Source organism: Macrobrachium nipponense, chromosome 4 (genome assembly GCF_015104395.2).
Source record: "Macrobrachium nipponense isolate FS-2020 chromosome 4, ASM1510439v2, whole genome shotgun sequence".
In the NCBI taxonomy this organism is placed as follows: Eukaryota; Metazoa; Arthropoda; class Malacostraca; order Decapoda; family Palaemonidae; genus Macrobrachium; species Macrobrachium nipponense.
The window spans coordinates 46,468,337-46,483,297 of record NC_061100.1 but is presented as its reverse complement, the minus strand read 5'-3'; the positions used below and the strand labels follow the sequence as shown (position 1 = coordinate 46,483,297).

Genomic DNA, 14,961 nt, shown 5'->3' with positions numbered 1-14,961 from the left:
TTCTGTAGGAAAATTTGAGTATGGAGAATTTTACTTCAGAAATGCTTAGTAGGTGTTTAGTAAGTATTTTTGACTTGGGTGGACATCTGCCACCTGGTAGGTTTTTCCGGTTATGACGTCATCAAAGATGGCGGCCACTCGATTGTGAAACTTGTCATATCTCTCTTAATACTGGCATGATTTGGATGAAACCAACTATTTCCACTAATTGGAACTTTACAAAAGTTAAAAGAAGGGAAAAGTGATGGAAATGTTGGCAAATACTTAAAAGTGTCCAATTTTAAGGTATTATTCTAAACTTTTTTTATGTCCAATTAATATAGTTTTTTTGCGGGTTGCTGAAATAAAACATGGATATGGATGTCCTAAAATTGTATAGTGTTAAAGGATGGTGCATCAGACTTCAAACCAAATGAAAAGCCATGTATCATGTGTAATAAATGTGATGGAAGTGTGTCAAGTACTGAAAATGGCAAAAGAAAAATCAGGGCAGCAGCAAAAATATGCAAAATTGAGTTTATCAACAGTCAGGAAAGAGCTCACGAAAACATGTCTGCATTGCATGACAGCCGAAAACAAACTGGAATGCTTACATCCAGCAGGCGGGTATTCTTGCCTACTGAATGGTGGTTACTGCCTATCCACCTTGTTCAAGGGTTTAGCGGCCATTTTCCAGCTTCACCAAAAGTAATTCCTAAAGTAAAGGACCAAGGGTTTGTATATTATGTAGAAATAAATAAACTTTAAACTATTATCCTTAACTTTAATATTTCAAAGTCATCTTACAACATTACCCTTAAAAATATATGGCTCATAGTTACTTATGAAAAATAATAAAGTTACCCATGAGAGAGAGAGAGAGAGAGAGAGAGAGAGAGAGCGAGAAGAGAGAGAGAGAGAGAGAGAGAGAGAGAGAGAGAGAGAGGAGAGAGAGAGGAGAGAAATCAAAAATACTTATGCACATTAAACATATTTAGTACACAAGTGACAGCATTTGCACAATGGTAAATAATATAATGATTAATTCATAAAACAAGGTTGTAAAAATTTACAGCATCAAAAATCAAAAACATTAAACTAAAATCATAAAAAAAAGAGAAACTTCCTCACAAAGTAACAGAGCTACAAGCCAATCAGTAACTAGCAGAGCTGGTATCCTGCTCTGTGATTGGCTCTTCTAATCCTTGCAGCGAATAGTGTCTCAATTACAACCCAATCAGCATTGACGTAACACCCTGCTGTGTGGTCACTACTTCTAACCCTTCCAGCCAATAGCTCCCCTTCTATTTTATTTATCTATCCATCTCTCACATTCTACAAGTGTCCTTTTTTTTTTTTGGCACAGAGAGAGAGAGAGAGAGAGAGAGAGAGCTGAACTGAGTTGTTTACATCGGTCAAACAATTAAAAATGTTAGAACGATACTTTTTTATACATATTACAAGGATAATAGATCAATAAAATACAGTATATATGTACCGATCATCTCTCATATTCTTTGAGTATCCTCTGAGAGAGAGAGAGAGGAGAGAGAGAAGAGAGAGAGAGAGAGAGACTTTGCCCAGGCGCTAACCTCCTTCATGTTATTATGCATGTCAATATGTCAGATAACTGACAGTTGCACCTTCATCCCTCCCCCTAAATAGGAGACAGAAAAAGGATCAGGGAAACAATTATTGAGCTAAAAAGCTTACTATAACTTCCTTAATGAATTTAAATTTTGCTGTGTTTACAATGATATTAATACAATATGAAAATTACCAAATCATTCATTAATCATACAAAACAAATAAACATACAGGCAGCCCATGGTTAACAGTAGGGGTTCCATTCCTGGGGGCCCGACATCAAGCAAAATTTGCCTCTAACCGAAATTCAAAAGTCTACGGGTGTCATAATCCCCATTACGGTGCCCTAGACCTGTTGACTATCCCTTAGACAGTGTCAGATATTTTGCCCTAATATGTAATAACTCTTTCATAACAACATGGAATTTCGTTTGTCTAATCATTTACAATGGTCTGCCTGGTAGTCTACAAATTTTTAATGTCAGATTCAATGAGCTTCTTGGTAATCTTGGCTGCCTAGTAAGAGAGACAGAGAGAGAGTCTCCTTTTTCAGACTGCTAATGTTTCCTCCATCTCTTTACTTATCATATCTTATAGTTGAATCAGCTAAAAAAGCAAATGAGAATGATAAAAGTATCGTTAGTACTGTTATAATCGTTGCTTAAACGCTGCACCCATAACCAACTGTACGATAACAGTAGTTTTGCTACAACAACCAAACCGAATCTGATAACGTTTTGCTTGCATTTCAGCCATTGTACGATAGTAACAAATTACTGCAGTTTTGTTACAAATGACATTAATTAAGTAGAATAGGACGGATATATTTTTACGTTATACATTTATTCATTATGGAGAAAATACTGGCACGGAAATATAGTATAGAGTACGTACTGCTAAATTTAAGCTGCATTTGTAGCTGAAGCTGAGAAAACAATGTTCACACTGCTAATACTAACTATAAATTATCATGCTCAAGTGACATGATAAAACTAGCCCGCAATAATAGCAAATAATAGTGGGAGAAGTGTATTTTAATAAAATATACTTGCCATGAAAGAACACATTTTACTGTTGTTAACATGCCGCTAACAGATAAATACATGAATATTGTATTATTATGATATGGGATGAAAATAACAAACGTAATCAGGTTTTTACACAAATAACATGCTCCCGACACCATCTATTACCGAAAAAAATAACAATCGAGTTCATAACAAGACATTCATATTTCAATTTAAAAGCACTTCATATAACAAAAAATAACCTGTTTACACTGTATAGAAGCAAGAAAATCGAATCAAGTAGGGCAAAATAACCCTGCCTCTGCCCTCTGCTGATTTTTCCAAAGCAAAACATGGATCACTTAGTTTGTATTTTACAATACAACTACTATCCGACTTACAACCTGCTCGGCATACGACCGCTCGTACTTACAACCTTACTTCAGACAGTTGACCATTGAGTTACTTGGCACTGCGCCATCTCATGAGAACTCTCATCACTCAGGCAGCATCAGTTTGAGTTACCCTGCCCTATCTGCAGCATCATTTGGTATTAACTGTACTGTAGACTGAATTGCAAACCAATTTACGTAAGAATCGACTTCTGACATGCATGCAAGAACCTAACCCCATTGTAACTCAATGCCTGATTGTACGTAATATATACTATTACATAAATGATTAAAATGTATTAGTAGAAGTACATTACATTACAGTACTAAGTAGGCACTTATATAGCAAAGGTTTGATAGTATACCCTACCCAGTATGTTGGCCACTTTCTAAGGTTCGACTTACATCCATTCTGACTTACAACCAGTGGGTCGGAACCAAACTTGGTTGTAAGTAGGATAGTACCTGTACTACTAAATGTAGTAATATGAGACTACATACACTATTGTTGGATACAGTGAAGTAAAGCATAACAATTTAAAAGAGCCAAGGAATAGATGCATATTTTTTATGTTTGTATTTTAGGAGGGTCTCTCGGTGCTTCGGCAAGTATCGAAATATGTACCAATAACCAGACAACAGCACCATCTATTAAAAAAAAAAATAAAGTCTAGTTCACTTATTTACATAAATTTTCAACTTGAAAACTCTTCATATAAAGAAAAATAACCTGGTTACATATGAATAGAGTTTCTAAAGATTAATTTACACTAAATAGAACCAAGAAAATCACTCTAAATTGAGTTAAATGCGGCGAAATAATCTTACTTACGCCCTCAGCTGATTTTTCTAAACTAAAACATGAGCAGTTTGTTTGTATTTTACAACACAAATAGCAATACAAGACTACATACAGTATTACTAGATAAAGCAAAGTAATGGATAAGTTTTTAAAAGAGCAGAGGAAAAGATGCATATTCGTTATGTTTGCATTTTATGAGGCGGTCTGAGCACCTAAGCTAAGAAACCGATCACCAGACAATGGCGATATAAACCCTACGGAATGTAAAACCCAGTTATGAATATATTTAACAAGTACAGTAGTACCTCAAGATATGAAATTAATCCGTTCCGAGGCGCCTTTCGTATCATGAGGTTTTCGTATCTTGGACCACATTTTACATGTAAAATGGCTAATCCGTTCCAAGCCCTCCAAAAACACCCCAGTAAATTTCATAATAAAGCTAAATTGACCTATAAACAATGAAATACTACAACAATTTGGACCATTCAATATGTAACTTAATAATAAAAATGCATAACCTGTAAATAAAGTGTATATTAGGGTGCAAGAAATATTATTACTGTAACGTAAAATGTGGAGGCTTACCTTTCGAGTGAGGCTAGCTCCGAAAGTGGCAGCAGAGGAGGAGGAGGACAAACGGCAGATAACGTACGTACACTTAACTTTACGAAAACATAAAAAATTTAAGGAAAACTATAAAACTAAAATTTACGAAACACATAAACAAAACTGTAACACTTAACTTTACAAAAAACTAAAAATTAAATTTTATTTATTTATTTATTTATTTATTTATTTATCTATTTATTTATTTATTTATTTACTTATTTTATTATTTATTTTTTTTTTTTTTAACAGAATTTCAACTTCATCACCACTTTCACGTTCTGTTTTCAGCACTTGGTTCTTCCCTTTTTGCTTTCAACTTTCTGTTTTTTATCACTTGGTTCTTCCTTTTTGCTTACTCCTGCTAATGCTGAAGGCCTCTTTAAAAAATAACGATCCAAGAAGATTGCTTCTGCCTACTTTTCACAATGTTCCTGAAATGACTCAGGCAAACGTCATCGAACTGTGTAAGCCTTTTTGGGGTGTCTTTTTTCGATAAACGATTGCACTTTATGAAAAGCGGCTAGAACATCCTTAATTTCTGCCGTTGTCATAGGCTTCTCCTCCTCTTCCTCGCCGCTGCTAGAGAACTCCTCTTGAACGACGTTATGTTGCATGGCCTCCAACTCCTTCAGGTCATCCGTCGTAAGCTCCTCTTGGTGCTCCTCAAGAAGGTTGTTGATGTTGTCCTCGTCGACGACCAGCCCCATGGACTTGCCGAGTGCAACGATCTCGTCAAGATCTGGTTGGGAAACAGTTTCGGGATCGTCAACTGTTTCTGACTCTGCAGCACCAGCTTCGCCCACGTCGAATCCCTCGAAGTCTCGGGCGGATACGGCATCAGGCCAGAGTTTCCTCCACGAGGAATTCAAGGTTCGCCTCGAAACCTCCTGCCAAGCTTGGTCGATGAGTCGGATGCAAATGACGATGTCGAAATGCTCCTTCCAAAATTGACACAAGGTGAGGTTTGTGGTATCGGTGATGTCGAAACATCTCTTGAAAAGATGTTTCGTGTACAGCTTCTTAAAGTTCGCTATCACTTGCTGGTCCATGGGCTGGAGGAGAGGGGTGGTGTTGGGCGGAAGAAAAAGAATCTTGACGAAGGAATACTCCGCTAGGATATCTTCCTCGAGGCCAGGAGGGTGGGAGGGGCATTGTCCAACCACCCAGCAACATTTCAGGGGGAGGCGCTTCTCTTGCAAAAAATTTCTTCACTGTCGGGCCGAAACACAGAGATTTTACCCACTCGGTGAACAAAAGCCTCGTTACCTAGGCTTTTGCATTAGCCCTCCACATCACTGGAAGCTTCTCCTTCAGCACTTTGTGGGCCTTGAAGGCTCGAGGAGTCTCGGAATGATACACCAGTAGGGGCTTCACCTTGCAATCCCCACTGGCGTTTGAACAAAGTGCGAGCGTAAGCCTGTCTTTCATAGGCTTATGCCCAGGTAGCTTCTTCTCTTCCTCCGTGATGTACGTCCGACAAGGCATTTTTTTTCCAAAAAAGGCCAGTCTCATCACAATTGAAGACTTGCTTAGAACTGTAGCCTTCCTTTGTCATCATCTCGTCGAAAGTCTTCTTAAATGCTTCGGCCGCTTTCGTGTCCGAGCTGGCAGCCTCCCCATGACGCACCACCGAATGGATGCCAGTCCGTTTACGGAATTTCTCGAACCAGCCATGCGAAGCCTTGAACTCTGGGGTTTGCGTTGAAGTCCCTTCCCCTCCGTTGTCTTCCGCCTGCGCAATCAAATCGCCGAAAATAGCGCTGGCCTTGTGGGCGATTGCTGTCTCCGTTACTGTATCGCCAGCGATTTCTTTGTCTTTTATCCAGACAAGGAGCAGCCGTTCCATCTCGTCAGGCACGTGGCTCCGCTTGCTGGACAAAATAGTGATGCCCTTCGACGGTGTAGCTGCTTTGATGGCATCCTTCTGTTTAAGGATGGTCCCTATTGTCGACGGATTACAGCAGTATTCCTTTGCGATCACACTCAATCGCATACCAGCTTCGTACTTCTTGATGATCTCCATCTTTATCTCCAAAGAGAGCATGCACTTCTTTCCGTGAATTTCAACTTTCTTGGGACCCATGACTACGTTATCTTGTACGTAATTTACATATAAGTAACACCACAAAGTTTTCGCACAAAACGATAATAGTACTGCAACGAAATCACTAACGAATTTACGTTACTAAACGAAATCGTTGGACCGAACGAATGTCGTGTGCGTACTATAAAGACGTTGGTACGAAAAGGCCGAGATAGGTACGCCACCACGTATACTTATAAGATGCATGATGGGAGGGATGCTGTCCAATAGGAGAGAAGGATTTCATGGTGGTGACTAGCATCAGGAACCAATGGGAGAGCAGGAGGATGGTGGCGAGTCTACTAGTACTAAGATGGCGGCGCACGGTGCGAGTTTCAAAATTGTTATCCGGGAGAATCTCAGACTTTCAGAAACCTTTCGTATCTTGAAAACTTTTCATACGTAGAGCCGTTAAATTTTTCACATTGGCTTTCGTATCTCGATTTTTTCTTAAGTTGAGCCTTTCGTATCTCGAGGTACTACTGTACTGTAAAACTGAAACGCCGCTAACTGATGGCGATGGTAACCGCAGGCTGCCCCATAGTATTACATATTTACATATGCATAAAAATTCTCTCTCACTTGAGAGAGAGAGAGAGAGAGAGAGAGAGAGAGAGAGAGAGAGAGAGAGAGAGAGAGAGAGAGAGAGAGAGAGAGAACTCACACACTAGTGACAGTACATACCATATCATCATGCTACAAGTTCTCCTTTAGCCAATACCGTGTCGTGGAGAGTTAGACTGGAATTTTGCTGTCTTTGCACTAATATTAATATTTGAAAATTAGCAAATAAATTATTCATCATACAAGCTTTGTCATTGGGTACCTCCAACTTCAACCAATAACATGTCATCATAGAGAGAGAGAGAGAGAGAGAGAGAGAGAGAGAGAGAGAGAGAGAGAGAGAGAGAGAGAGAGAGAGAGAGAGAGAGAGAGAGAGACTGTATTGCAAGACTTAACTTTGACATTTGCTTGATATTTTTCATTTAGACATGAAAATAACATGAAAATACAGTAATAAGTGAATATTTCTTGACGAAAATAGCCACAAATTACTGAATTTTATGCAATAAATTTGGGGATAAATTCAGCAGACAAATACGCAAATTGGTGAAGGCGTTAATCTTGAACTGTGAATAAGCGAGGGTTGACTGTACTGTTAAAGTTAACTAATAACACACCGAATGAAGATGGCGGGTTAGTGCAGCAAGGGAAACAATGTTCGGCCAAGTGAACTATAATCGCTTTTTCATAAGGGGGGAAAAGCTAAAATTAATCCTTAAATTGAGGTATCAAAGCTTGACAAAAATGAGGCACAACTACGAAAGAGAATTCTTGGAGAAAAAACTTCCTTACTCCTTTTTTAGCACTTTTCTTATCTTCCTAGCCCAATTCCCCCTCCACACACACTGATTCAAGACACATAAAGCAGGGCAAAAGATCAAGTAGCACAGAATTCTTGTAGGAACAAATCCTTACCTAGTATTTACTTAACATATAGAATACTAAAAAATTACTCTAGAAACATAACAGTACTAACCGTCTCAGCATGAAAGACATCATCTGACCACTGCCACTCCAACTGCTCTCCTTCTTCATAATCAGTCAGCTCAGCAGTGAACCATATCGGAATATCTAATGTTGCAGGACCAGTGCTAGTCAGCAACAAATTTGAATCTGAAAAATAAAGAAAAATGCATATAATGATAAAAATGATATTGTTATTGTACAATAAAGTTTCATACATACTTACCTGGCAGATATATACTTAGCTATAGACTCCGTCGTCCCCGATAGAAATTCGAATTTCACGGCACACGCTACAGGTAGGTAGGTCAGGTGATCTACCGTCCCGCCGCTAGGTGGCAGGAATAGGAACCATTACCTTCTAGAAACCAGATTTTTTTCTCTTCCACCTGTCTCCTGAGGGGAGGCTGGGTGGGCCATTCAATCGATTTATCTGCCAGGTAAGTATGTATGAAACTTTATTGTACAATAACAATATCATTTTCATACATTCAACTTCCCTGTCAGATATATACTTAGCTGATTGGCACCTTTGGCGGAGGGTAAGAGACAGCTAATTACTGATTAGACAGGTAAACAACATACGTTGTAGGTAATAAATAAATAAAACCTTGGTTCCTATGTGTTTAGACGAAGGTTGACTTTCCTAGCTACTGCTAGTAGTCTGCTTCGTCTCAAGAGCCTCAGCGAGGATGTGACCTATGGCTAAGAGTTCTTGTAGATCTGTCAATGGGGTCTTATCCACTTACTCGACAGAATCTAATGGTAATTTGTCAATGGGGTCTTGTCCACTTACATGACAATACACCTATGCCTAGGGGCATAATTAAGGAGCACAACACCGATCCCGATCACCTGATCCTAACACGAGGGTTTGTACTTAGTTTGAAAAGAGCTATCCCCAAACTCCTTTCAAACAAACCAAAGAAAAAACACTATGTTAACATAAAAATTAACTCACTTAGTTAAGGATCAGTGTCGGCTCCCTATCCCAGCAACGTATCCGTAGACCCGTAAAACCAAGAGAGAAGGATCTCTCGTAGGTCAACGGGAAGTCAACACAGAGTTGCATCTCCCGTAAGTTACAGCTAATATGTCCTTCACGACATATTGTTATGTAACGAACAAGAATTCATAAAAGCTCGCACTTCAAGCGCTTTTAATTCTCAGCTGTTTGAAGGAATCATCAAGTTATTCATGAAGTGCTTTAGCTATCACACTTATTTCAAAGAAAACCAGGGCTCCCTTTAAAATGGATCTTTTCTGGATGAAGCCTAGAGCCTGGCTTGCGCCTGGCTGGCGCCTCGAGCCTGGCTGGAGCCTCGCTCCTGGCTGGTGCCTCACGCCTGCCTGACACTTGGTTGGCGCCTAGCTCCTGGAAGGCGCTTTTCGCCTGACTCATGGCTGGAGCCTCGCGCCTGGAAGTAGCTTCGCACCTGGAAGTAGCTTCGCGCCTGGCTCCAGACTGGCACTATTTGGCGCCTGGCGCCTGGCTGACTCCTCTCCACTCGCTGGAGCTTCGAGCTTGGTAGAGTCTCGAGGATGTCTGGCAATGCCCACATCGGACACTCTTATCTGTCCGATTTGTTCGCCTCAGATGCGCTAGGTTGGAGGCACCCTCTTTCTCTTCATCAGACAATGACAGTGTTCCTTGAAACTGTCTGCCTCTGGCGTTTTTTACACCTGTTTTGGCATTTGGCGCCTGGTTGGCGCTACATTGTCCGAAAGTCCTGAATCTCCACAATGGTTTATCAGGAGATTGGAGAAGGGTGGAAGAAATTCTTCCACTTTGAGCTTCTGGCCTCTTTAGCAAGGGGAGGTGATTGTAGTAAACTACATCCATTAGACGATAGGACATCTAACAGTCCGAGAGATAAGAGTCTTCCTTCGAGGAGGATCCTTCTTGAATCCTTCCGTTGCTAACGAGATCTCTTCTTACTTGCTGACGAAGTTCCTTGTTGCAGAATCTTCCCTATCCTTGTCTGAAGGAAGGGAAGGGGCTTGGAAGTTGAAGGAGACTCCAAGCTGAAATTGGGAGGATTCCTGATTTCTAGCTCTTCATTGTATCTCTCTGAATACTTTCTGTGGGAAGCATTTCGAGCCCTCATCGCATCCCAAAGACTTGTAGGCAAAACGTTTAAACCATCTCTTCTATATAGGTGAAAACGTAAGTACCCTGCCTGCGGGCAACGAAACTTCTATCTGAAATCGTTAAGTCAGGAATAGAGGGTTTTAGTTCTTTGCAGACATACTATGCTGGCAAGAACCATTGCCGAGTCTCCATTGAATCTGATGCGAGATTCCAATGCACAAAAAATTCACTTGTCTTCTTGGTAGTTAAGGGCCAAGGGCCAAGAGAAAACAAAGAATTCCCTCATAAAATTTCTCAAAGAAGTTTGATGAGGAGCAGTTCCATCTTGTCGGAACACGGAATCTGAGACCACCAAAGATCCCGTTCGAAGTACATGATATCCTACTCTTGTCGTATTGAGGTATCGTATAAGATCCCGAAGATCTTAATCCTCTGCTATCTCTAATTCTCCTTGTATAGACAGAGTATAGCCTTTTACTGCGCTCTTTGATAGCAGATATATACAAAGGTGATTCTTACCTTTGAAAAGGAAGAAAAAACCATATACGTATGTGGTTCACAGAGGTATCAGAAGAGGACAGTTTCCTCTTCCATCAAACACGATCTGCAGCAATTCTATGTCCTGGCCATGACTATTGTCATTCACCTTGAAAAATCCTCTCATTCATGTCCACTTCTGGTCAGTCTGCACGCAGACAGACTCAGAGTGGAGAGGTTGTTAAGGTCCATTTATAATAGATGCTGATAAAATATTCAGACTGTCTTGGAAAAGACTTCCAAAACATGCTGTGAGAAGAACGTGACCTCTGTGAATCCAACCTCTCTAAGGCCAAAATGAGGCATAAAGTATTATCCTCTCTTTCTTTGACGCCCTTTATCTTAAATTCTGTAAAGAATTTATATCTAAGGGAAAAAAAGACTAAAGTTTATTACCCTTTCTATAAAATAAAGATGGCGTATATTGCTACCTCTCTTGGTTCGAGGAAAAGGAAGCAGTCTACAGGAAGCCTGTTCGTCTTCTACCTTGCTAAGAGATCTATGAAGAAGACTTTTCGCAGGTTCTCACAACTCTTTGCAATAAATGTTAGACATGCGTTAACAGTTATTATCGTCGATCGAGAGGGTTCTCACGGACATGCAAAATCTTGCATCGAACCTCTTTTTCCAAATAGGTTCTCTTTGTTAACCCGAGCAGGAGCGAAAAAAGAGATTCTCGATGCTCTTTGCGATATGAGAGAGTCGTGGAATTGGCCTAAGTGATTAAATGGGTAACGAAATCAGGAACGAATCTTGCCGTTACTGAGCGTGCTGTCTGAGAGGCTACTGGACTCTTAGGTTAATAACTCCCTAAAACGAGAAAATATATTTGATGGTGCTCTCGGCTCATTGCGCCAGGCTGGCGCTTCTGGCGCAATTTTGCGCCAGGCTGGTGCTTCTGGCGCATTGCGCCAGGTTGGCACTTTGCGCCAGGCTGGCGCTTTCTTCTAATTCTCTTTATGTTATGTGCCAGAACATCTGTGCCTTTATGGTACATGACATCCTTACACATGTTAATTCCATTCTTAGTAGGAAAAAACTCTTATATACGTAGTATAGTCCATTCACGGAAACCATTTCTCGCACGAAGAGAATGTTTCCCATCCCACTCATCCATCTCTCTTGAGCAATATCAGATTCTAAAAAGGTTGTGTGCGTTTCTCGAAAGACTTGACCATACCGTAGTCTTAAAGTGAATTCTCTACTACATCCATCTTCTCACTAAGCATGTATTCTAATAAGCCATGCTTTCGTAAGCATGAGAGCATTATATAATATAATGTTCTGCTGCGTTAGAATCCTTTAATAATGTTCCCTACGGTAAACAGCATTGAAAGGTTATAATATCTTTCTTATTGAAAGCTTCTTAGCAAAAGGCAGACAATATGACAATTTGTCGAAAATTGCATTTTTCCTAACTATACAAACCTGAGGTCCTTTAACAATAGGAAGTAGCTAGCGGCAGCTGGAACGGTCGTAAGCTTATTCGAACAAGGGGAGAACGTAGTTAACTGCTTGTCCGACAGTCGCGCGCCGCGCGACTGGGAGGTAAACAAATCACTTTTGCTTTTGGCCCATGCAAAATACGCAGAGTGAGGGGTGGCATGAGGAGGGACTATATGTAAAGGACCTCAGGTTTGTATAGTTAGGAAAAATGCAATTTTCGACAAATTGTCATTTGTTCCGATACGTAATACAAACCATCGGTCCTTTAACAATAGGAAGACTCACTTCTTGGTGGGAGGAATCTGAGTCTTTTGATGAACAGACTGGTGTTCGTCCATCCCTGGAATGCTCCATGGTCGTAAGAGCGAGGGAGGGATCCAAGCCTCTGTCCGATTGATCGGGGTGTGCACCGCAGGATCAATGGTCAGACCTCTGGGCCGAGTACTAAGAGAGAGCAAGCGTATCTCTTCGTACCAGCAAGCAAGAACTTGTTCCTGTTTGCAAGAGCAACATAAAGTATGGGTTGTCTCAAGCTGGCATCCACTTCCTCCCCCCTTGTTGGAGGAAGTGGTGGATATACGCTCCTATCCCTATGTGAAAGGGATAGGATGGGGCTCTTGTTGAGTAGCTCACCTGCATCTTGTCCTTATCCAGCAGGGTGACGACCGTGTCCCCTCTAACCACAGGTAGAGGGGAAGAAAAAGATGGGAAGAGGAGCCAGTCACACTCTCATTCACTCATCCATTCTTACGGTCACACCAGGACTCGATGCTGTTCAGCTGCGAGGGTCTGGGTTCGCTACACAACGTGTTGAGCAGCCACCACGGGTCCCAAGGAAAAAGATCCAAGGACCTGTGGGCAATATCCCGAAGGTAGAAGGAAGGGCATGTGGTCTGGTTGGACCAGACCCCTGCCTTCAGTACCTGCGCCACGGAGAAGTTCTTGCGGACAAGGCAGCATCTCCTTCGCATCGAAGGCGGTGAAGTCCATTAGGGAGGGGATTGTGAACGACTCGAACCAATTGTCAGGGACCGAAGGGTTCTGAGTCTTCGCTACGAAGTTCGGTACGAAATCGAGCGTCACGGATCCCCATCCCCTGGATGCCTTGACTTCGCAGGAGAAGTCATGCAGTTCCTCAGAGGAAAAGAAGGAAATAGTCGCATGACCTATCCCTCTTCTCTACTTCCGGTGATGTCCCAGTACCCATACTGGTCTGTCCGTTTGCCACGAAGTCTCTCGCATCCTCCTATCCCCATGCAGCGAAGTTCTCGGTAGTGGATAGGACACCGACACTCCATGGTGGGTGTCAATGGTATGGGTACTGTGACAAGCTATTAAAACGAAGTAATGATTGCTCTGTAACAACCGAACTAAGTCAACAGCGTAGTTCGTAACTGACTCGGGCGCTCTGACAGCTTGCCGACTGACTGCGTTCGGTAGGAGGCAAGTTGTCAAAGCATCGAGTAAGTCACGTGACCTCGCCTTTAAAGGTATGCGAGAGACCGAACAAATAATGTATTTGTTTGTCACCAATGCCGGACAGCGAGGTGATGATTCTCTTAAGGCATGTGCCCAACAGGCGAAAGTCAATTGCCTTCTAGAGGACCGAGGTCCCTGAAGGTAAAACATCTCATGGTTGTTGAATCTCAGCTAAGGAGAAACAAACACTATGTACCGTTGAAGACGAAGGTAGATATTGAATGCAAACCTACGTCTTCACAGATGAATCGAGAGAAGGATTCTCAAGATTCATAACCTGTGCTTACAAATGACTGAAAACGCTAACCGCTATTTCATTGCTGTCCGGTGAGAAGTCGTAGTTGCAATGAAAGCGGGGCGTTCTTCAGTAATGAAAACACAGGGGAAAGCCGCCTGAAGAACTGCTTTCTCATGTGTCTGAACATTTGGAAGTAGAGCTGTCAGGTCGGAGAGTAGGCGATGTCCTTTCTGACACATCTTGTAATTCGGGTTGAACAATGAACAATTGTACACCTACGAATACGAGATATTTTGAAGACAAACTCAGATGTCTGCAAAATCATTCGCATTATCGCAGTGCGATGCAGCGGGAGACTTGTACAGACTTTCTGTTACCGTGCGGTAAACAGAAAGATGAAAGAGTCCAAGAGATATCTCTGTTGAAAATTCTCGCAATGTCGAAGGCGATGGAATCTAGCGTCACAGCAGTAGATGGTCCTTCATTATTGCGAGAATCCCCGTTAATCAGAGACCTAAGTCCATGATTGTTGGGCAGAGATACGGTTCGGTAGTCAATCAAAGCAGGGGAGAGAGAGAGAGACATACATGACAGCGCATCCCGGAGGCCCAGCTGATACTGAGCTGTTGTCAGGCAGTTTCAATACGCAGTAGTTGAGCCTGAGCTCTCGCTGACTCGTCATCCTGAGTTGCCAGGTAATCCATTATTCCACGAAGGAATGCGTTCGGCTAGAACTACCGAGCATAAAAGATATGCTCGAGCAATTATATTTAGGCGAAACGAATTTCGGTAATATAAAAATTGAAATGGTGTTGTCGTGACAAAACCATAAGTATATAAAAGTTGAAAATGGTGTTGTCGTGACAAAACCATAAGTATATAAAATTGAAACTGAAAACTCCTGGGAGGTTGCAGGCAACCCCGAGTTGCAGTTCAATTAGAATACTTCTCTTATAAGTCGCAATCCGTAGATTAACTAGGATATGCGCCTACCCCTCGGACAATTCAACTGCTTAGTAGAATCATGTCGCGAGGTTAATATACGTAGTATATTTGTAGGATTCTGAACAACGATCTCCATCCTAAATTCTTTCCTTCAAGAAAACAAAATAAGGATTGGAGATCGACCACCTTCGATCTCTATCAAAGAGAGTGAAGGAGAAGTCTTCCTCGAAGGAAA

General features: G+C 41.5%; 1 protein-coding gene across 2 annotated transcripts in view; it reads right to left on the bottom strand.

The window, feature by feature from the left end:
- LOC135210906 (uncharacterized) overlaps positions 1 to 8,230 on the bottom strand; it is a 198,912-nt gene extending 190,682 nt beyond the window's left edge. For both annotated transcript variants that reach the window (XM_064243853.1, XM_064243851.1), the window contains exon 1: positions 8,003 to 8,230. In XM_064243853.1, coding sequence (XP_064099923.1) covers positions 8,003 to 8,209 — 207 coding nt within the window. In that variant the 5' untranslated portion in view covers positions 8,210 to 8,230. The remainder of the gene's footprint in view (positions 1 to 8,002) is intronic.
- Between the last annotated feature and the right edge of the window lie 6,731 nt (positions 8,231 to 14,961).